Below are 24,734 nucleotides of genomic sequence, written 5' to 3' on the forward strand. Positions count from 1 at the left end.
AAGGACACCGAGTTCCCTGAGGAGCTGCAGAGAGTTTCCCCCTCTCCAGGCCAGCTGGGGATCAGCACAGGCAGGAAGGGCTCCCGTGACAGGCGGTGACAGCAGCCCCAGCCCTGTTGTGTCTGAGGCAGGTACGCTGTAAAATTTCAATGATGCCTTTAAATTCTAATGGTTTCAAGCTGCTGTAAACTTCTGCAGCCATCAAAAATAATCTGTCATGGGACTAAGGGGTATGAACATCATGTCAGAGCCACTCTGCTGTTAGATTTATTGGAGGGTAAAGCATGTCATTTATGCATCAACTCACAGGAGAAAAAAGCAATCCCTATGAAGTCAATCTAATAATAGACTGGAAAGCAATGATTACTGTTTCATGTGCAGCAGCTATTTGTAGCAGAAGTTGGCCTAATTCAGCAGGCCTTGCCTGTCAGAGCTCTGGGATTAGCAAGTGTTTAGATGAAAATCTATCGGGAAACATCAGGAAATGTTTTAATGAAGAACAAAAGTCTTCATTGTTACATTTAATATTTGCTGAAACTTTTCCATTTGCACCACTACATTTCTAAAAAGCTTACTGGAAGTGACATCCCAAATAGAATACAAATGTTGAGGGACTGCAACTTCAAATTATCTTCCACAGTTCTCTGCAATTTCACTGCAAAAAAATCTGCTCTCACTCTTCTCCTGTGGGCGGAATGCCCTGAAATTGAGTGCAAGATTTTTTAAAGACATGACTAATAATCATGGCCTCACTGTACTACACACATTTTCCACCATCTAAATATTCCATATCTATTGACTAATCAACCTCGTCAGTCCCCACATGGCATCATCCAAGTGCTGGCATCGTCCTGGGGAGTGGAAGCAGGGTGACAGACAGCTGCCAGTCAAACACAGACACTCAGAAATGGCACGATGGGAACGGGGCACCAGAAGATGCCAAGTGAGTCCCCAGCCCTGTGCCAGGAGCCAGGCACCTGGGAATGCCTTTAACATTCTCACTTTTTGAAACTATTTAAAAAAAAAAAAATAAAATCTCAAATCCCTTAATTAGGTTCAAGTTCCAGCGTTAACCAACCCTGGGGAAGAGGCTGCCTTTCATCTTTCTTCATCCATTAACCAAAATTAAAGCTAACCCAGAGAAGATATTTCAATTGCCTTTCACTTAAAGACATTGTTCATTATAGAACACAATGAATGTCTCAAATTGAGAAACCAAGACATTCTTATCTAAAGAAAAAATCAGGAGTTAATCTGATTAATACATACATTGCATAGCTAATTGTCTCCAGTGAAATTCCCAGCAAAGAATGAAAAAAAATAGAGAAAATAAGACATTGAAGTGAATATAGGAGACATTAAGGGAATGTTTAGCCACACCACAAGTTCACACCCTCTACCAGAAAATGACCCAACCAGCAGGAAGGCATCAGCAGCTCCTGGTATTTCTTCTAAATGTGCAGAAATGGGCAAACACAGACTGCTCCACCTGAAGTAAATACTGACACAGCTACAAGTCTGGACTGGCAAGATCAGTGCCAACCTACTCTTCATTTTTAGTCTGCAATTTAATATAAAAACTAAGAGGAAATTATTATATTTTATTCCAACTGCTTGATGAAATTAATCTTGATAAGTCCTTTTACGCAAACTGAATTTATTTTATTTTGTAAAATAAACATGCATAAAGCTGAAAATTTAAAGGTGAGGCTGAAACAGTTCAAAGTTTCTTGAGCACATTTTAAAAGGGACAGTTATGGATGCTTTGTATTTGTGAAAAATCATTTCACCACAGTATTTAACTGCTCCCCTAATCACAGCTGAATGACATCCCAGAAAATCCACTGCAAAATTCCCATTTATAACTTCACAGATGTGTGAGAGCACACTTTGATGATGCAGAGGATGCAAGTATTGCAGCTGCATTACTGGTTATCACCTTGCAAAAAATACATGAGTGATAACTCCTGTTAGCTCTTTAGCTCATTATTTGGAGACCAGTATGTTTTTCTTGAGCTGGGGAACACGAAAACAGAAAATAAACTTGCTACCAAGACCAGCTAGTTCTTCAATTAACACAGTACCTAATCATCTTAGCCTTGAACAATATGCAGGTAGCAAATCCCAAAACAAAGCCATATTTTACTGTCACCTATACTATTTTGATCTCAGTATCATTTTCACTGTATCAGCACAGAGGTCCTACAGGGATATGACACAAATACAGCCTTGGACCAGTGCTGCTCCAGAGATCAGAATCTGAACCTCTCTCTGACCATTCCTCCTCAAATTCCTGATCCTGATCCCTGGCAGACAACCTTCAGATCCTGAGGGCTTTGCTGAACTTCCAGGGATGAGATTTCTCTCCCATCCCAACCTTTCCCAACCCTTCTCTTTCTGCAGGTGGCACAGACAGGGCTGGGCTGAGCAGAGGAAACCCACCCAAAGCGACCCCAGGATTTACTGCCTCCTCTTTCCATCTCTTTTGTATCTCCTTCTCTTTATTGCCTGGAAATAAACACTAACTTGAAAGGAAAAGAAAAATTATCATGGGGCAGTTTCTAGTTGGGCTCTGCTTTTCCAGCCAGGAGGAAAAGGATGCAGAGTATTTTGGAGAGGGGCATGGTGTGGGAATGGCTCAGCCAATTAATTGAGGGCAACCTCAAGGTCAACACAAATTGTAGTGCAGACATAGAAGTCCAGGGCAAAAAAAAGAAAAAAGGAAAGGCAGTCAGATGATGCAAGGAAAAATGGAGATCAGGAGAGACACAACAGAAAGGGAAGGATGTGTCCATATCAATGGGCAAAAAAACTCTTCCCGGGATGTTTTCCTGAGTGCAATCCACAGTGAAAATGTCCCATAAATGAACACAAATTCCCAACAGGATTAGGAGTCATGCTTAGCTAATGTAGACTGATAAGCTACTCTGAAGAAATATTATCTGTAATTAAAATTTGTAATGAACCAGTTCCAAAACAGGAAAGCCAAAACAATTTCCTTGACGTTTAACAGGTTTGAATAAGAGATTCTGCTGACGAGTTTTCAGCAATCTAACCCAGCTACAAACACAAAACAGCCTTCTCTGAAGCTTTACACTGACTAATCTAATAAATTTCAGGAAGAAAAACTTGAGATCAGTATATCAATATATTACACAGGAGTCCACAGGAAGGGAAGTACTAAACCCACCAGGGCAGAGCCCTCTGCCAGCTCGCAGTGGCAATTCAAAGTTTTCTGGGTCAGCTGAATTTGAATAATAGGGTGTTCTTAGCCCAAATAACCTATTGACTTCCACACCTAACAAAATGGAGAGGCTCTTTCAAGTGCCTCCTAGATTTAGCAGCTGTTGCTCTGACACTGTCAGCAACGCATCCATCTTCATCACAGTGTGAGCCTTTCAACTTCCCTTTCTTCGTCCTTCCTTCCACCCATCAGCCCCCAGCTCGGTGTGAGCAGGAGTTCAGGCAATCTCCCTGCTCTTTCCTGCATTTCCCCTCTTTGTTTTAGCCTCTGATACATGTAATCTCCCAGTTTTCGTCCTGCACCTGTACCTGGATGCCTTTGGGAGGTGCCTTCAGGCTGGTTTTGCTCTGCTCTTCTGAAGCACTCTGCTGCAGCAGCTCCCCTGTAACTTGCCTTGCCCATCACCACAGGCACTTTGCTTTTTATCCTCATTATTCTTTTTGATTTTTCTTTGCTTGAAATAAAAGCCTCCATATGTTTTGCTCTTCTTTTACTGGAAGATGTTAATGCTGTGTACCAGAGGGCACAGTCAGATGAGGGATTGCCATTTGGACAGAATTATACACCCAATTACTGCCTAGGGTATATCACCTGTATGAGTGCTTTCAGCACATCTCAGCTCTGTTTCTGGCAGAATTGAAGGCAATATTTTACTGCTGGAAAACAATATTCAGTGCTTTCCAAAGGAGTATTTTTTCTGTCAAAGTCATTCAAATTACGTAGTACTTAATGGCCTACAATTCACTGTAGATATATTTCTAGTTCTTAAAAATGTGACCCATCTGAATTGTAAGTGCTTTTAGAACAAGAGCTCAGCCATATGCACTTTTAGTTAATTTAAAACCATATTCAAACTCTTCTCCTCATTTGAGTTCTCACCTGAAAAAGGGAACTATTACTTTAAATGCATAGATCATAACAGATCAGGAGTTCCTTAAAAAGAAACCAGTCCAGTTTCACCAGCAAGGCACGAGGAGGCTGCACATCTGAAACAGCTTTGGTGTGCTGGGTAATTCACATCCACCGAGTGGATGAGCTGAAATAAGCATAATAAATGAAAGAGAATAAAATAAAAAACAATTTCACACTAAGGGAAGGCTTGACTTATAGGAAGTGGCAGCTCTGATGGCCCAAGGCATAGAATTAGTTTTGCCACTCGATAATTTGACTGATTCACTCGAGTGGCCAGAAAAGGACATTTTCTGCCTGATTTCAGTGTAATGAAGTCACCTGCTCTGTGACTGCCAGGGCCAAACTAAGTGCAGCACCAGCACCAGGACCAGGCTTCTTGCTCTGGTGAGACCCAGCTACAGCTGCACATTTGTCTTTTTGCATGTGAAACCATGCAAGCACCATGAAAATTACCTGTTCCATTCACTCCCCTATTTACAGAGAGCTTGGGGCCACTGCTGGGATGTTCTCTCACTTCTGCTGCATATCCCAGCAAAGAGCCTGTGCTTTGCTTCTTTTTTAACAAAGGAGGTGACAAAGGCAAAGACAGAAAAAATTAAGTCATTCCAAGGGACTAGAAATATATATGACATTTTTTCTTAATTAGGAATGATTATGAAATTCTTTATGAACAATTACAGCACATTTTACATTAAATTTATGAAACATTCATTAAATGTAATTTTCCTCCTCACACATCTTGTATAAAAAGACTGTAATATACAGGCAGAGATTTGGGAACTCATCTAAACAACTTGCATGACATGATGTCAGTTTTATTCCTGCTTTGCTGATCTGGGGTCAGACTGGTAAATGTAATATATGTGCTCATCTTTAGGCATATGCCCAGTTTCACTGGTTATTATTTACAGCTAACCTTTCAGGGTAATGACTGTATACTGCATGTCAAAGGAACAAAATGTTATACTGCTACTGAAGAGAATATTTTCTTCCTTTTATGCAAATATTAGATTTAGACTGCCCCAGTCAGGAGAGATAATCCATTTAGAATTATTATTATTATTATTAAATCACATCCAATTAATATGCAAATGCAAAAAAACCCCAGCAATTAAGCATTTTAATTTTTACAATTGTTCAACAGTAAAAACAAAGATGTAATGTGCATCAGAATGATTTATCATTTTACAACCAATTTTCTACTTGACATATGTTAGTGCATGATTCATCTACATTTTTCAAAATCAAAGTCCATGATCTGGGAAACTAATTCTGTTAATAAAATGAAAAGGTGACCTTGCTTAATTTAATAAGTCTGTGTAGAAATACTCTTTCAACATGTTAAAGAATTACAAAAAGGTTATCATAGCTTGCTTTCATGGGAGAGTACTCTACCTTTTCCAGCTCATTTCTCAGGCCTTTACTGTAATTCATTAGATTACATAAAAACAATGTAGATCATTATATTTTAATAAAGGCTTTCTTTCCCTAATAAAATATCTGTCATTTATATTCAGACGTGTATTATATAAAATGCTTCTCTTTCTGAAGTGCAGCTTTTCATATTCAAGTCACAGGAGGTTGGTAGCTGGAGGAATTTCTAATTTTTTGCAAAGGATTTTCAGCATGAATTTGGTTTCTAGATTGAATCCTCCAGAACTGCAGCCCTACATTTATCTTTTAGAGAGGCACAACCCAGGATCAGCAACAGCAGCTGCCCCCAGCAAACCCAGAGGCCTCTCTGTTCAGCAGAGGATGGTGCACAATAAATATTACACTCATTAATCTGCTTGTTCTGCTTTACACCAATTAACGTTCCCTGTGATAAAACAGTTTATACAACTATACAACCGTGCAAGCTTTATAAAACTGCACAACTAAAATAGTTTATACAACACAAACACATTTCCAGTGAAATCCTACTACAGCCTCACTTAATGAGAGTGATCAGCAATCAATCTATTTCAGTTATTCTCGCTTCCAAAATAAACGTGCACCTCCTCAGACTGCTCAGAAGGAGATGTTTCCTGTTCACCACAAATTCTAATTTGTTGCCAGCCCTTGGCACCACTTTCATTGCCTGGGGAGGGCTGAGGGAAGAGCACATTGCTCCTGGGCAGGAGGAGCCTCCACTCCAGCCAGGAGTGATCTGGGATCAGGCACTGCCTGCACCCGCAGCTTTGCAAAGGATCCCTACAGAGCCTGCTCTCCAAACTCTGTGGGGAGCAGGAGAACACTTGTGTTTGAGACACCAAGTAATCCAAGCCAAATCAATGGGATTATTTGTTTGCTGATCTTCAATCACGCTGAAGCATTTCCCTCGTGTAGGAATCCACAGCTATGGGACAAGGACCAGAGCACAAACACATTTAAAATCACAGTGGAAGCACTCAGTACCTGACCAGAACTATGGAACCACCTGGATTTAAGCACTTTTTTTTTTTAATCCAGTGAGATTAATTCTCTCCCTTTTCCTGCATAACCTCACCAGTGCTGTTGTATCAAGAGTTTTGCCAAAATACAGCTTGATAAAGCTCTCCTTTAGGAAGCCCCACTACTCCAATCTAATGCAGATCTGAGTGCTGCATTTCAAGAGAGTATTATTTATATAAATATAGCAGCCTTCAGCATTGCAAGTAGATGATGGATCAGTATTTTTTTGCAACCAGAGGTGTATTATTCTTCCAGATAAAATTACACCTACTAAGTTTCAGGTCACAGAAGTAAGAATTTAAGTGTGTGCCTGCAACTAGAGGTGTATTATCCTTCAGATAAAATTCCACCTACTAAGTTTCAGGTCACAGAAGTAAGAATTTAAGTGTGTGCAGGTAAGTTGAATTTAATAAGTCTCTGAAATACTGCTGGACACACAAAATGCAGTCAATGTGGGAATCTTACACAAACACAACAAGATGCATTTAACTACACTTGTTTGTGATACTGGAAACTATTTGTACAACTTTATCAAAGTTACTGTAAAGGAAAATAAAACCTAACAAAAACCAATTCAATTGTAACAGCGTTATTGCCAAAGCAGTCCTCCAGAAAACAGGGAGTGCTGAAGGCAAATCCTTCACTCCTCCTGATGCTATTTATGACTTCAAGGCACTTCTTAACAATAACTTAAAAGAGTTTAAAAATTTTCAAAGTCAGCTGAAGACAAGAGAGAGAGAAGCAGAGAGGCTTTAGGATCACTCCAGACCTGAGTGCCACGAGACAGGAGACTACCAGAAAAGCTGCTGGAAAAGAAAGATGCTAGAAACAGAGAGATGAAAACTCACTGGTTTTGCTGTTTCAAATGCTTCCCTTCCATCTGCAAATCAAGGCAAGCTCAAGGCAGCCCTTCCCTGAGTGTCAAGATGATACAGGCTCAATTCTCTCAGTGTGACCACCCTGACTGAACTTGGGTTTCCTTAAAGATGTAGGAACTCAGTAGGATTAATTTTTTTAAAAAATTTTACCTATGCACAAAAATCGAAGTACATTGCTGAGTTTCACACTTCTCGGACAGTAATTAGTAACTGAGGCTAAGTGTAAATTAAATTTACAACAAGGTTAACCATTCAGCAAAATCTCAACAGCTTCAGCTATTCATTTGTCAAAAACGTAATGTCCCACCCGACAGAGCAGGCACTGAAAATGGATCCTTAAAGAAAGATAGTATTAAAAGAGAAAAGGAAAGAGAGGAACTGAGTGACTCACAGTCACCAAGTATAGTCTCAGATTATCAGAACTCTACTGAATGGCTGTATTAAAAGAGTAATGACACGATCCTGCATTCCTCATTCACTCCAATTCAGGCTCCCTTCAGCACAGAAATCTGCTGGCATGAGATGGGTGGTACTCAATCATGCTGCACACATGGTCTTTAATTTTAAAATCCAGTTAAATAGATGTTCTAACATCATTTTTTATCTAAGAACATTTCATGATAAAATGAAAGAGCGCACATGTAACTTATTTGTCAGCTTTACTGTGCAGTGGATAACTTTCCTATGTAACTCACACGAGCTTTCATTCCCCAAATCTATCTGCATTCATTATGACAGTAAAAATGAAGAGTTGCTAAAGAGACGTATGCATTTTTATTATTGTTTGAAAAAATAGATCTTTCCACAGTCCTTTGAGCTTCTGAGTGTGTGATTTGTATAAAATATTTCTCATTTTGGGGACACAGCAGATGGAGTGCAGGGCACTGTGGGATATGCCATTTATCACAATGACAGTGCGTAGGTAGCACTGATCCTCTCACCACAGGGGGAAGCTCGAGCTGCAAATGTGGAGCAGCATTAAAAGCCCGACGAGTGGAGTTTGGCAACACTTGTACTACTCATTAACTTAATCATATTAATTTATTAGCCATATATATCAAAGTAATTCACTACTGAATTGTCACCAAGAACAATTTATAAACTGTTAACGTTCCCCATAGGCAGAGGAGTGTTGTGGCATCCTTAATCAGTGTGTTTGCCTTTGATTAAAAATAATAATTTCTACCAAGCCAGGTAATGCCAACAGTGACAAAGTCCTGCATATGTTTCTCATTATAAATGGAACTTGCAAATGTCACATATGACAACACGGAAAAAAAAACCAACCAAAAAATAAAAGGGTAATTGTAAACAGCGAAATGAGCCACAGAAATGGGATGTAAACACACAGAAATGTTCAGTTAAATGCTGGAAGTGAGGAGAGGGTCCGTGGGATTGCTGGCAGCAGGAGCTGCCACAGGCTGTGCTGGCTGATGTGTGCCCACCTTGACAAACACAACTGGGCACCAGAGACCCCAAAAGCCTCCAGCCTCCTCCACTGCTCTAACACAGAGACACCTCATCAAAATGCCCAAAGACTGCAGCAAATCCTGTTTTGTCCTCCCTTTGCTGAATAAAGACCAAGTGGCTGCTGCTGTCGCTGCTGAAGGAACACATGAAGTTACCAGATCCTGTGAGCTGCTCTATTTGAGTCCCACAATGATGTGACTTGGTGCAGCTATTAAAATATTAACTCCGCTGAATTATTAATTACCTGAAACTATTAAGTTCACAACAGATACTTTTAACTATTAATAAGACAAAACTGTTCTGAAAAAAGTATTTGTATCTGTACAAATGAGTCAATATTTTAAACACTGCATTCTTAAAAACTCTAGACAGAGTGTCTATTTTAACTGCTTATGAAATGAAAGAAGAATCATTTGAAGGGGGGTGAAACTAACATAGCAGATAATGAAAATAGCAGTTTATCTTACACATTGGCAATGCAGGTGGTTTGCTTCTGTCTGAGTACCCACTTGAAAATGCCTTTTTTTCCTCTTCTCACGTGTTTCCCCACCAGCCAGGCGTCCTGCCACCCCTGTGCTGAGCCCTTAGCAGCTCCCAGCCCTAACCCCTCACTGTGATCCCTCTGCTGACCTCCCAGCTGTCCCTGCCAGCCCTGCCAGGCTGCCACAATCCAGCCAGCACAGCCCAGAAAATGCCAGCAGGGATGTTCCAAACAGGCTCGTGCCCATCACCCTGACCCTCCCAGGCGTGCCAGCTCCAGCTGCAGGACACAGCCCATGGGCACTCACAGAAATCCCATCCTACTGCCCCAAAACTGCCCCACACAGCTGCTGTGTGCCCTGTACCACCACCTCACCAAGCTCTAGAGACAGGATCATCTTCCCCATGAGCCACCCTCTACAATACCTTGAAGACAAAACGAAGCAGCCCCCAAAATGCTTTTATTGAAATAATAGCAGCCATTCTACAGACTGAGCAGAGAAAAATTGCAGTGAAGGCAGAGTGGTTTTCTAACCTTTTCTGAGGACAGCCTAAATGAGGGGTAGGAGGACTGGAGTTGCACAGATAACTATCAAAAGATCCAGCCACTCTTTCAGCTTCATTCCCTATGAACAGTCTGCTGAACCATTGGCTTCAATCATGTAACAGATTCCAGCTTCTCTCCACACAGCAAACTAATGCTTCAGACCCCAAAACTTCCTTGAGAATCTATTCCACAGATAAGTCCCAGCTGTCTTGTTAAGATACACTGATGATAAAGACTTGTACATTAGTAGGAGATAAAGCCTTTTTTTTGTTCATGTCACTTCATCCCACGGCATTGTTTGAAGGACTGAGCCTTTGATGACCATCCCTCTGTGACACACAGGATTTTAGCTTTGCCCTCACAGCAGGCAGGGGCACCACGCTGATTCTCACATTTCCTACACCAATGCAAAAAGGAAAACACTTTCTCCTAAGTTAACAGAAAATGGACAGTGCTTAACATCAGCTCTTGAAGGATGCAGCCAGGGCAGGGCTCCTGTGCTGCCTCCTCAGCCCTCCCAGGGGTGTGCATCCCACACACAGCACCTCATCCTTCTCAGGCACAGCACTAACCCAGATGTAACCCAAATATTCCCATTCCCCCAAGGTGGAAAGTGCCTACAAACATTTAAAAAGGTCGAGGTTTCACTTGCAGCTCCTTCACACGTTACTTAGGTCTAAGAGCAGATAGAGCTTGCAGTGCCAAGAGGTCAAAAAAATACCCTCCCCACTGGGAAATGCAGTGTGCCTAATTTAACTACCTGTTTATTATGTGAAAATGACCATGTAAACCGAGCTGACACAAACCAAATGGGTGATGAAAATAACAGCACATTTCAAGGAGTGGAAACACAGATGGCTGGTCTGAGTCTGCAGGAAGTTACTAATCATCACTGGGTAATACCCCCTCCAGACAGAGCTGCCAGCCCTGCAGCCACAACTGCGACTTCTCCAGACCCATCCATCTCACCAAAGCCAGCCTGGACGCCACTGCCTCCACTTTACCTTGACAGCAGCCTGAAGAGGAGGCAAAAATGAAAAAATGCAATGCTGGATGAATCATGCTGCATTTGCTGATGGGGAGCCTGTTACTAAAATGAAGAAAGCAACTAAGCTGGACATAGCAAGTGAGGGAGCCACATGAGAGCGATTTTTTTTTAAATTAGAATAATGTAGGCAGACTAACATTAACATCTGCATATCTGTGCTGTAGGAACAATGGGCAAGATCAGACACAAAGATTATCAAGGACAAGAAGAGGAAATGCTTCAGGCAATTACACCGCAGTTAGAGGGGGCAGGTAACCAGAGAAGTCCTCAAGATGTAAAAACTCTGTCTTGCCTCCCTATCAGCCTCTGCTCTTCTAGAAAGGATGGATCCAACCCTGCAATGCTGCAAAATCTCCTCAGTCCTGGTTCTGCTCCCCTCCCACAGCCACCCAAAGATCCACATGGGAGCTGGGAGCAGCTTTTATTCCACTCTATTGTCCACCATTTGGAAATCTGGAAGAAAAACCTCTGTTCTGTGACAAGTGTTAAAACCCATTTTGTTCTCATTTCAGCCACAGGAAAGAATCCAATCCCGAAGTATTGCAGGCAAAGCAATCAGAAATTTGAGTGTAAAGAGGTACAGATGCAGCCAATGGGGGCTCCCTCCAGAGCCACAGCAGCTCAGATCCCCAGGGAGTTCACAAGAGGCTCTTTTGGCACCTTTGCTTGCCCAGCAGCTCCCCCAGCTCTTCCCTGTCCTTTCCTTAAGATAAGCCCCACGAGCCCTGGGGAGCTGTGGCCCTGAGTGACAGGGCTCAGGAGCTGTCCTGCTGGTCTTGGGGCCACCTCAGCCACGGGGACCTCCCTGTGTGCAGCCCCTGGAGACACCAAGATGCTCTGAAAAGGGCATTTCCCCCTGTCAGCTGCTCCAGGCGCTTTGTCTGGGACTCCCCAAGGTTTCCCAGGGTCAGGGAGGTGGCTGCCCCGACAGACACCCCCCAAACACACCTCCCCCCCATGCCAAACACAGGGGATGGATGGAGCCCACTCACACTTCAGGCTCCAGACAACTCCCAGCAGCCTGGAAATTCAACTTCATCATCTTCTACTCAAACTGTGCGCTACTCAAAATATCTGTGAGACACAGAATGTGTCTGTGGTGCTTCACTGTGCATCCCCAACACGCCACATCCTAAAATACTTCCCAGTCTGAAGCAGCATGGCAGTCTGTGTGATCTGGTGTCCTATTTGCAAACACACACACACACAGTGGAAAAGTGACATGGAATATTCTGGATTTCAGGGAAGAACTGATCGATCCAAGAGGCTCTTGTGCTTTCCTGTCTATCAGCAGTAACATGAACAAGAATCCATGAAATTCCTGAGCTGAGAACACAGCAGAGATACTAAAACCCCTCATTTATGAACTACAGGAGGGAAATCTCAGCTCAGGATCCCCATCACAAACATGAGCAGTGCCTGAAGCTGCAGCAGCCAGGCTGTGGCACGTGGCTCTGGCCAAGCCCTTCCATACCTTGCTAACTCCTCCAGCTGAGGCTGCTGCAAATATTGTTTAGGAGTGTTCTTTCCCCTCTTCCACAGGGAAGGTTCCCTGTGACAACCTTGGGACACCTGGGGCTGCAGGGGCATTAAAGCTCTGGCTGTGTCCCTCGGTTGCAGGGCACAGGTTCTGCAAGCAGAGTGATCTGTGAGATCAGGAGAGATGGCACTCCACTCCCAGCAAGGATCTTTATAATTCTGCTTTTCCTGTTACATATTCTACAACTTCATATTCTCCTAAACACTTCACTGTGTTTGGTTATTAGGGAGTTACAGTTTATTTAGACTGGACTTTTGACAGCAATCCTAAAACTGCTAAGCCTGTTGAAGATTTAAGCAATTACTTTTATTAATACAGCCTGTGAATATAGCTTTATTATGAAAATCAACTTACCTTTAGTATACAGCAATTAATAAAAAATTAAAACTCCCATCAGGATAGCACAAGATTTAATTTAAACTCTATTAATAAATTAATGAAGTGAAATTAAATAGTATGCATTAAATTATGTTTATAATTCCACATATTTTCATGCTATATTTTTCACTTTATGATACTGAAAGCAGATTATTAAAGCACAGTGCACTGTGGCAACGTGGACTTGTCTGCTTTCAAGTGCTCCTTCTGTAATTCCTACAAGCATCTCTGTCTCTCCCCAGCAGACATTAATGGGGTTACAATACACCAGGCATTAGCCACACTGCTCAGATCCCACGAGAACTAAAACACACATGCATTTCAAAGGAAGAAATGCCTCTTACAGGCCCCCCAGACAATAGTTCAGCTTCTCAGGTTGGTTGGGTTTTTTGTTGGTTTTTTTTTTCTGCTTTTACTAAAATAACACATTTAATGGAATTTCCTGTAAGGAAATTACAATTAATAAAGAACTAAATTACAAATCCATTAGATTTCAGTCACTGCAGCAGCAAAACAGAGTTTTCATGAACCCTCAAGAAAAAAAAAAAAAATCCAATACTGTAACCTCTGGTAAAGCCTGCAAAGCCCTGAAGGACAAGGCAGCCAGATCAATATTAGTTTATTTTAACTGCCGCGCGGTGCGAAGAGATGAGGCTGGTGATGTGAGGGGCTTGGTTACCTGTCGGGGAGATGAGCCCTGGTGACAGCAGGCCTGGCACTCCGTGGGGCAGCAGCCGCGCGTTCTCCTGGATCGCCACTCCCAGCGAGCGCTTGGGGGGTCGGCCCGGGCGGGAGCTGCTGGGACAAGAGCACAAATGAAAACAAGGTTTGCTTTGTGAAATGTTCGCTCCCCACACACGCCATCGAGTCCTACGAAATGCGTGAACCATCAGTGATAGGTGAAAATAAATATTAGAAGTTCCTGCCTGGGACAAAATAAAGGGGAAAAATCGCTTGGTTAAACAGGGAAGAGCTGTCACACGAGCCAGCAGTAAGGTTTTCCATTATCCAAGGCTGCCATCACCTCAGAGGTGCTCATGGGGAGGGGTTATAGCAGTGACTGCTCCAAAGTCTCTGCTGGGCACCTGGAACACAGAAAATTACAGGCTGTGATGCCTGGAGATGAGGAGCTACAACCCTGAATGCAACACACCTCAAAGCTTGCTTTGGACCACAGCAGGTACCTGCCTCCTCCTGAAGGGCAGATTAACTTTGCCCTGAGCTCTGCAAAGCTCACACTTACCTTCACAGACTGACTGGTGGGTTTAACTACTGCAGATCAAACAAGTGCTAGCCCTACCTGCCAAAACACTCAGCAGTTTGTGAATTATGGATGCAGATTTTAATCCAGAATGTCAGAGGCCCCTTCACAGCCTGGTTCCATTGAACTCTTGTTCTCAGCTATCACCCCTTACATCAGTGTGTGTACATGTCCCCATCCTCCACTGCCATCATAACACAGATTTACAGGCCAAAAAAACATCTGAATCGACTCTTCCTCGAGCCATCTAATAAAAATGTAACCTCCTCATGTTTGGAAAAGTATTGCTGCTTCTCTTTGGTCATAACAAATTTTACTCTGTTGAATAATAGAGCTTTTGACAACATAGAGTGAAACACTGTATAAAATAACTAAGCTGCAACAATGAATGAGGTTTGAATAGAAAGCATTTCCAAAATGACTTCTAGTTCACAAAGAAATTTAAGTTAAACTTCACTCTATCAAGTTACAGTGGCAAAGCCCTCCATCAATGCACGACAAACTCTGCATTTAAATGAAGACAACTTCCAGCAGCACTCCACAGAGGTACCATTAACCTGTTCATTTTTCACACAGTGCTAGTGTTATTTTGTTTTACTGTAGATCAAAGTAGCACAAAATCATTTTTTTGGTTTACTATTTTATCTCTATAAAACCATTCCCCCCTCTTTTTAGCTTCGGGTTTGTCCATTTTGAATTTCATGTTATTCAGTATTTTTTCCATTTTTCTTTTTGATGCTTCCAGTTGTTTATCATACTATGATGGCTGTGCAGTAAAGCTTGCTACAAGAACTGCTGGGCTGTTATAATGTAAACCTCAAATAAGAGCATTTGATTTCCAGGGAAAGTTTGATGCACACATGCATTCTCCATTAAAATCACCTGCTGAAATCATCCCCTGCACAACAAAATTTCTAACAGACAGCATTAGGTGATACGTGGGGGCTTTGAACAAACAGGAATCATTGTTCTTTTGAATTACAGGAGCCTGTAATCCACAGGCATGTGTAAGTGCTTAGCTGGCACTTACTGTCTCTGAAAAAAACCCTACAAGGCAGCTAAAATTAGCAGCTTTCTCCAGTGGAAGAGCTCAATCAACAAAACAACAAAACATTTTCTTCCCGAGCTCAAATACTAACAAATCTTTTGCAGAAAACTCCATATGTTGGTATTAATCTAAGGAAAAAACATTTTCAAAATGCAACAAACAGCTTCAGAAGATTTTACAAAGAGACTTTTTAGTCATGATTTGTGTTTTCAGAGGATAAGCAGGGGGGCTGTGGAGTTTCAGCCCTGGTTCTGCAGTTTCTGCCCTGGCAGAAGCTGACTTTGAGGCTCTGAGCACCCATGGCCCACAGGCTGAGCAGGGCACAGCTTCAGCTGTTTCCACACCTTAATGTGACCCCTGTGCCTGAGCACTGACCCGCAGAAAAGCCCAAGAGATGAAGAAAGAGAAGTTCACATCAAAAACTTACTCCATTCCCTTCCAGGACCCTGCTGGCTGTGTTTTTGCCCTCCCTCACCCAGGCAAGGGAAGCTGGCAAGGGAAGCTCCACTAGGAAAACCTCTGGGATTGGGGTCCTCCTGGGGACGGGGCTGATGGACTGAGGAACAAGAAGAATCCTTCCGTCCTAGTGAAAGCCCTTTTAGAGAGCATTCCTGTAATTCAGGAACTCCTAGGGCCCAGATTTGGGGCTGTCAGCTGCAGCCATAATAATTGGAATGGAACTGTTCCCAGCTGAATCTGTTCAAATAAAACCCAAGTCCTTTGTCTGTAATTTTATCTCAGCTTAAATGAAAAACTGGACACACTTGCAAGGACCCGTTTGGGTCTGCAGGGGTGAGTTCTGCAGTTCTCAGTGCCCTGTGTCTGCTTCCCAGCAAGGACAGGGATCCCAGAGCCCCCAGCACTGCAGCAGACACCTCAAAATTCCAGCTGGATTCCCTGGATAGCCCTGAGATGTGTCACCCATCAGTGTTTGGAAGCATTTGGACTCAGATACTCACAGAAAGTGACACATCTGAGTCCAAACGCTTCCACTTTGGGCCAGAAACAATTCTGCCATTTCTGTTTGACCAAGAAAGCAGGAATTTCACAGAGACAGGACCTGAGTCCAAATGCTTCCACTTTGGGCCAGAAACAAATCTTCTGCCATTTCTGTTTGACCAAGAAAGCAGGAATTTCACAGAGACAGGACACAAATGTTTGCTCAAAGTCCTGGATTTTTAGTAAGATATGCAAACAGGACCAGTAGATTTAAGGTTTTTATGGAATTTACTTTCTGTTGTGAATGCACTGCTGGCACTACCAAGCCATGGAATGTCACTGCTCTGTGTCTCAACAATCCCCCAAAATCCCCTCTTATTGTCTCACATGGTCTAGAAATCCACCAAATTTCACCTTTACTATTTAAAATGTATGCAACCTCCACAATTCAGCCAAAATTGATAATAAAAGCACTGAACAGCTAAACCCAAGGCAAGCAGAATTATCATTTGGGGAGAGTAAGACATAATTTCTGATTATGGAAGTATTAGCATATAAATGCTAATAACATTAGCATAGAAATATTAACTTTATTTAATATTATTGCTCATCTTTTTGTCACCCTGCTCTTTTACTGCATTTTCTTTTCACATTTTTCTTTCTCTCATTCAAGAAAGTTACATATTCAAGAAGTGTAGAGAAATCTTTTCCTCGTTGGTAACAAAGGAAGCATAAACAGGAACAATCCCCTTCAAACAATTTTAAATGCATTTCTTTGAGAGTCTAAAATCTCTACACAAATTTTGTACTTGCCATCAATAGATCTTTGTAAATGGAAAATTACTCAAATCTAAATTAGATATTAATTCAGTCAGAAACTTCTAGTTCATGGGTATCTTTTAAAAACTTTTTAAAAACCAAAAATTAAAGTCCCAAGTGAAGACCATGGAGGCTAAAACAGAAATACAATATTGTTTCCCATGTAGAACTTCAGTCATCTTATTCTTTTTGGTAAATAAAATAACTACAGATTAACATTTGATTGGCATTTCTCAAACCTAAAAACTCCTTGGGTCACCAATTACTTGAAAGTGAGGAAGACTGGAGGGTTTGGGTTTTTACCTGCACTTGCACCATGGTTACAAAGTCATCACTGTCATCCTCTCCACCCCAGCCCCTCAAATCTAACTCTCAAAAGAGAAAAATGAACTAATCTGAATGTTGTTCATTTTTAAAATTTTGGTTGAAATTGAATTTGTCAGAAAATAAATTACATTTTGAGCAGTATATTTGACAGTTGAAATTTATACAGGAAAATGCTGAGAAATTGTTCATTAATGTCTCTTTTCTTCTTTATTTTCCACTCCTGTTGAGAGCTAATTTTATTATTTTTTCTTTCAAAGTTTTATATATTCCCTTGATATCACAAGGATTTTTAATTTGAGTCAATTTCATGAAGTAATATTTTATTTTTGTGATTTCTTATAGTGCCTGATCAGCTCCATCTTTTGTAACTCTATTTTACGCTCATTATAGACAACTGTATTTCACAAAATCCACAAATTCATCAATGCTTTGTAAAATGTAATTAATCAGTGGAAATATGCAGCACATCACTGCTGATGTATGATAGTGCTCTACTTTTGTGCTTTTAAATATAGGACATTTACTAGAATCAGAGGAGAATTTGCATATTAATCAAGACAAATAAACATGTGGTGATTTAACTAGGAAACTGTTATTTGGATGACAATTTAATCAGCACAGGTTGAAAGGTCCATCACTGCAGCATCCTGTTTCTGCTAAAATATTGATTGCACTACTGATTTCAGTAATGCTTTATTTTACAGGGCACAAATAACCATGTAATTAGTCTTTAATTGAATGGTAATTGCTTGCTGGCAATTATTTGTTAAGTTTTGGAGTGTAATTACTAGGTTATTTGTGTTTTGTGAAATAAAATGTTATGTATTAGTAGCCCAAAATATTTTCTGTATGAATGGTCTGCCAAAACTAGGAAAGTTAGTTCTGATGGCAGGAGTTTGACAAATAACACTATAGCAGTAAAACTATTATTAAAAGGATCAGATGAACCTTTGAATGCTTTCCCTTTACAAAATTAACATTAGATGTAACATTTGTAAGATAAATGGAGGAATACTGTACCACAGAAGCATGATTTCCTCTGGGGTCTAGTCCACCATTTAGCATAATTTATCCTGATGTTTTGCTTTTCATTCTCTGAGCTTCTTTAGAGGAACTGAAATAAGCATCCTACCCTCTGGAGAGCAAAGAATAAACCAAGTAGAAATATATTTCAACAGTACTTCATATTTCTGCAAGTGAAGTGGATTACCAGCAGCACATTATCTTAGCAGCCTATAAACTCTGTAGCCTTGGCAGCTCGCTAGATAACAAGGGAAAGCATTATGTTTTGCAGTGTCAATGAGATATGACACTTTCTGTGATATGTTTATTCCAAGCTGTGATAGATGAGGTACCCAATACTTTGATCGTTAAGATTTGAATTTTACTTCTACACTTTTTCATTTTTGTCATCAACTATTTATGAATTGGCAGGAGGCAGCCTCGCCAGGACTGCTGATTTTGGGGTTTTTTTTTCCAAAAGAGATCCAGTTAATAAATTAATTATTGATTTCATGAGGCTGGAGCTATTTGGTACAAAAATATGCTAGTCCTGTGATTTAGGAAGCTCTCATATGTATCACAGATTTCTTCAATAGCAACATATTTTATTAGGCTTAAAGGAGAAATACTGAAGTACTGTATGACACGCTGTGTAAATTGCCCTGCTAATAGTGGCAGCAAGTGGTGCAAGTGCTCAGATGTAAATAAAACATAAAAACACAGTAACACTTAAAAAAGCTAAATAAAACAGACACACACACCCTCAATCTTAGTTACTTTCATGAAACTGGCACAGGAACCAGAAATTAAAATTTTTCCTCTCTTCAAAGATCATTAAATACCCCCTAGTGATTGTGCAAGGTACTTTTTGAAGTATTTACCAATAAATGTAACATCCTGATGAGTGAGAATTCTTCCCCGATACCTTCAGATTTTTAGTTGCAGCACGGACTTAAAATAATCTCCCTGCTTTGGCATTTATTACAAGGTTTCAAAGATGCCAGTGGTGGTTAAACTCTGCCTGACCTTTCAGTGTTTAAGGAGAGAAGCAAACCCTGACCCCGCAGCAACCTGATTCTGTCTCCTCTCGGCGCTGGCAAACTGATCACTTGTCTGGCCATGGCAGGACATTGGATCACCAGCCACATCAAAGGCAACAGGAGCCAATTCAGCAGCAGGGAAAAAGCCATCCATGCAAAATGGGCAATTAACATTAATCATAGATGAAGCTGCTGGAGCCCATGAGGAGAACCTGGTGCCTATGGCAACGCTCGGGGCAGTGCCCAGGCCAGCACCAGCACAGCTCACCTGCCAGGGCACTCAGGACGTGTGCAGAAAGGATCTGACACCCCAAAACACAATCTCCCTGATGCCTCAGGTTTTAGCTTTTATATTTTTCAGATTCTGTACCGCTTTAGTGTGCACACTGCTTTAGTCTGAACTTCTTGTTAGGGGATGCTGAGCTTTCTTCACAGAGCAGGGAGACAAAACAATTCCTGCTCTAGCTGGGGACCAAGGACAAATGATCCAAATCTCAGCCCAAGAGCACAAACAATGAATGAAGAGAGAAAAACAAGCAGGATGGGACTTCATACCCTAAAGCTGGAACTGGACACTGAACTGCAATGTGCACATGGAGCAGAGCTGATCCCAGGGAGAGACCCCGGCAGCGCTCGTGCATTTTGGGACCATTTGGGTTCATCCTGGGTGCAGCCCTGGCTGGGCTCTTGTGCTGCCCAAGGTGGATCCATTGAGGCCTTTTAATAAATCCCTGCTTTATTCTTTAGTTCTGTCCAGTCTCTGTTCTAGGTCAGCCTGCCCAAGGCATCATCCCCACCCGATTCTCCAGAGAATTCCAGCCAGGAATGGCCAAAGAGAAAATGTCAGTGGGAGTTTGTTCTAAAGCATCACAGATCTGAACTTTCTCTGTCACTGTGACTGGTGTTACTGTTGGAAAAAAAACCCAAAAACTCAGTCCCTTAACAGCACTGAGATGCTCAGAGCTGGGACTCCAGTGGAATATTATAACTTTACAACTTTACCTTTGAATGTAGCACATTATCACCATGTTCATCTTAAAAAGTCTCAATTAGTGAAAATCCAGTACTCAACTAAAACTTGACTTGGAGTCTACAGTCAGAAAAATTACCTGAACTCCTTGTATTCAATTGTTACTACAGTGGTCCTTACTTAACAAAGTTTAATTGCTTCTTTCTGAAATCAGGCATTACAAAGTAAGTTTAAAACCAAAGAAGGCTTTTTGGTTAGTTGAGATTTAAAACTTTAAGTAACTCTTGAATTACTTATGAGTGTGCCTGCAGATATAACAGTACCTCAACATTCCTGGTTTTGCTTTTTTCCTGTCAAGTAAGACCACAGGAAAAAGAGGGATAACTCACCAAACTTCCAAACTGGAGAGATTCATGGCTGCAGACAAGCTGGAGGCTGATCCATGTTCCACACTGCCCCAGCTCAGTTTAAGGGTGTGGCAGTGAGGAAATTGGAAGTGTGACTCCAGCAGATGCAGGGATACACAGAAATTTAACAGAACTGCATGAAGTCAGTAACTGTGGCAGTGGAGGTGCACTGGCACAGACAGAACACAGTGCATTTAGCTGTGGATCACAGCCAGGGGGACAAAGTTCCTGCTCCTGTGTCTTCATTCCCATTGTTCCCTCTCTGCCTAGACTGAACCTTGCAGGAGGGGGCCTGTCCAGGCTGGAATCGTGCCACTAACAACACACCCAGATCACAAATTCAAATTACAGATCTGTTGTCAAAACAATGCTCACCCACGATGTCCAGCTAAACCAAATGTGGAAGTGCCAGAGACAAGGCCAGGTTCATTCTGAGCCTTGCAAAGCTCAGCTCAGCTGCTTGGGTGGCTCTGCTTGGATTCTGGATCCAGTCAGAGATGGGAACCACTGCAGATTATAGCCAGTGTTATTGTGCAATTTGCATTCTGACTGGTTTTGTTTTCTTTTAATCTCTTAAAGCATCTGACTATTCAGCAGGTGGAACCAAGCCACTGAACAGGTTTTTAGGATTGTTCCCCCTGTGTGTGAGAGCTCAGCACTGACGTGAGCAGATGACAAGGCAGGCACTGGGATCAGCACAGGGACAACACAGCTCCATCCCAGCAGCTGATGCTGCCCAAGGCACAGACAGAATCACTCCACACACTCCAACCCTCTGCAAAGACACACCAGGACACTGAGGAGCTACAAATCTCCTCTCATACAAGTTAATTCAGCCCGAAATTTTTTTTTAAGAATGTATTTTTACACATACATCCACAAATATTTGCACAGAAACTTTTCAAGCAGGGAATCACCATCTACTACCAACACCCACATCATGTGTCTGAATTGTATCAGCCCCTTCCAAGCTTTATTTCTGACCTGTATCTGAATTCAATGCCAATTTAGAGGAATGTATTACAGTAAAAGAGTTCTGAAATACCACTGGTTTCCGCTAAGCTGTATCTCAGTAAGTCTCCATTCAATGAAAGTTGTAAAAAATGTGACTGTTTAAGCCTATTATCTATGGCCAGAAACCCAAGAGCAAGACCTGATGTATTTACAGCCTTGAGTATCACGTAACCCAGGGGAGCTGATCCTAATTCCCTAACAGGGGTGCATTGTGCAGTGGTGGTACAGTGCTGTCAGAGCAATTTGCAGGCTGATGCAATGGGAAACTGCTCTTGCCTTAACTGTTTTTAATCTCTACATTACAAATTTTGGTGTTTTCACAATCTTGGCAAAGACCCCTCAAAGGCAGAAAACAGAAATTCACCTTTCAAAGATTAATAAATGAAAGAACACAGAAGCAGGCCTCTGCACCTATGTCCACGTTGAAAGGAGGAATTGTTCCTAGAAATGCAAAGGAGCCACCTGTGATTAGGTGATTCTGTGCAGGAGAAAATATCTGAGGGCTGAACTCCACTACAAAGAAAACACCCTGCAGTTTGCTGCTGGTCCTGGACCAGCATGAAATTAGACAGGCAGTAATGCAGGGACACAGCTCCACGGCTTCCCCTTTACCTTTCCAGATTTTGTGACTTGGTATTTCATTTGTTAGCTCCAGAGACAGACAATGCTATCGTTTCTACTGCAAATGTAGAGTAGAACAAGGATTTTTCAAATAATAAAGCACAAACCTTTAGGACCATGAGAAAATAAAAGGGCAGAAGGAAATTTTTGGTGACATTAACATTAAATTTTGTCTATAAAATCTTCATGTTTTGAAAAGATGCTAATATGAATATATAAAACCACAGAAGTATTATCAGTTATGTGAGGTTTACCCTACAGGAATGTAGACATTTTCCCTATTTTGTGGACACGTATGCACACACACAGAAACTCTACCTGATGGGAGCTCCATAACAGCAGATAATTAAAATGACTGTGAAAGCAAACCCCACTGAATTCTGTGAATGTGGCCAGCCTCAGGGCTGACAGTGAGAGGTGCTGCAGCAAGAATCTGTAATCTCAGCTGGCTACCAAAGCCATGGGATCATGAAGATCCCAGCTGATGGTATCTCATTCCTCTCCCCACTGCAGGTGACCACTGGGTTTCATTCCCTCCCCTAAGAGATTACAGCATCCCTCTTTCCCTTCTTGTAATATTCCCTCTGCTCCACCACTCAGGTTTACTCTTTCCCCCCCAAGGTGGGGTAACACATATAGGGAATAATTATTCCCAGCTCATAATAAGCCTCTAATACCACTTGTTTTTCTACACTTTTCTAACCAAAAGCTTGTCTGCTTTTCCATCAACACCTACACCAAGGAACCTTCTCACCGCAGCCACAGATCATTTCCCACTGAGAAACAGCATCACTTCACAACTGTCCCTCTCATATACCACTAGGGAAAACTGGAAGAAGCCAGCTACAGAAAAAGCAGCACCAGTTATTCCCCAATTCAGAGATTTCCTGAACTCAAGTATGTCCTGGAGCAGATGTAACAGCTGAGCAGACAAGTTGTACCCGCTGTTGATGGCTCTTAAAAGAGTTCCCTTCAGACCCAAGGGTTTGACTCTCCCAAAAATTCCATGGTGTAAGCTCTGAGCCCCGTCCACCTCTGGGCACACACAGCCCTGCCATGGACTGCCACAGAACCCCACTCACGTCACACACACAACTCCTGCTCCTCACTCAAGGGGTTGCTTTAAAAGCTGCTGGAAAAGACTGGAAGAATTCAAGTAAAAGAGTGTTTGTAACCAGATTTCCTGGAGATAAATGAAAGACATACGTTTCCATGGTGGCCAGCCTGCTAAATTTTGCAAGCATAAATATTTACCTAGGACTGGGGGGGTGGGGAAATCAGGAAGAAAACCACCATCCAGACCCTTCAAAGTTCAAATACTGGAACACAGAGGTCATTATTTATAACTAGAAATAGAGAACATGTCTTTTCTATGTGTGTTTCTATCATGTTATTAATCCCCTCCATATGCATTCTATTATTACCATTCTTGCACCAGAAAGTAATTTCTATGGCACTTGCTCACTGTATGCATTCATTTTCTTTAGGCTTTCTTGTGGCTATTGATTTCCTGCTTTGTTGAAGTGCTTTGTTTCTTTCACAGCAGGCTATCCATTTTAAAACAGTTGTTCAACAAATAAAAAAATTACGTTCTAAATTTAAATTAGTTTTATCTTCCTCCATTTTTATCGGAGTTAAATACAAGTGACACACTTCCCCTAAAAAAAAAAAAAAGGAAATACTTAATGTCTCCCAGCACGCAAACAAGTAAATAAGTACAATTTCTCTTTTCTAATAAGATGTATTTATTTTTATGATTGGAAACATGAAAGAAAAAGTGTATTATAACTGAAGCCTCTTTTTTACTCTTATGTTGTAATCACTGCTGTGGCCAGTGGTTTAACATCAACAAAAGAGGATTATCTGGTCCAGAGCCAAATTCATGTAAGTCCTATCTTGCTACCCTGAAAGTTGCTAAAAGCCCTTTTTTTCTTTCAATGCAAGTGGCTCATGCTCTAACATGACAAAGTTTGCTGTCCCCTCCCACCAGACCAGCCCAAGATACTCGGATTTTATACAAGGAATACAATTTAATCACCTGCAAAACCAAGGGAAACAAGAGTTTTTGCAGAAGTTTTTTGTTTTTTGTTTTGCAGAAACAAGAAGTTTTGCAGAATTTGTTCAACAGGGGCAAATTCCAGAGTTCTGTGCTTCCCTGCTCTCTCAATCTTCCAATGTCTTTAGAAACTAACTTGAGTGAACTGCAGGGACAAAAAAGTAGGGAAGCAGACATTATTATATTATATTATATTATATTATATTATATTATATTATATTATATTTATCATATATTATAATTTTTGTCATATTTCATGCTAAAGGCCTATTATCAAGTGCCAATTATCAGGGTACCAGA

The 24,734-nt window shown here is 41.4% G+C and overlaps 1 protein-coding gene across 6 annotated transcripts in view; it reads right to left on the minus strand.

Annotated features, from left to right (window-relative positions):
• Positions 1-24,734, minus strand: part of DACH2 (dachshund family transcription factor 2) — a 245,268-nt gene that overhangs the window by 110,208 nt on the left and 110,326 nt on the right. For 4 of the 6 annotated variants that reach the window (XM_039722673.1, XM_039722671.1, XM_039722670.1 and 1 more), the window contains exon 2: positions 13,610-13,728. In XM_039722673.1, coding sequence (XP_039578607.1) covers positions 13,610-13,728 — 119 coding nt within the window. The remainder of the gene's footprint in view (positions 1-13,609; positions 13,729-24,734) is intronic. The other 2 variants (XM_039722672.1, XM_039722669.1) reach the window with 1 other exon arrangement.

The sequence above is a fragment of the Passer montanus genome, unplaced genomic scaffold (genome assembly GCF_014805655.1).
Source record: "Passer montanus isolate IOZ18808 unplaced genomic scaffold, ASM1480565v1 scaffold49, whole genome shotgun sequence".
NCBI classification, from domain to species: Eukaryota; Metazoa; Chordata; class Aves; order Passeriformes; family Passeridae; genus Passer; species Passer montanus.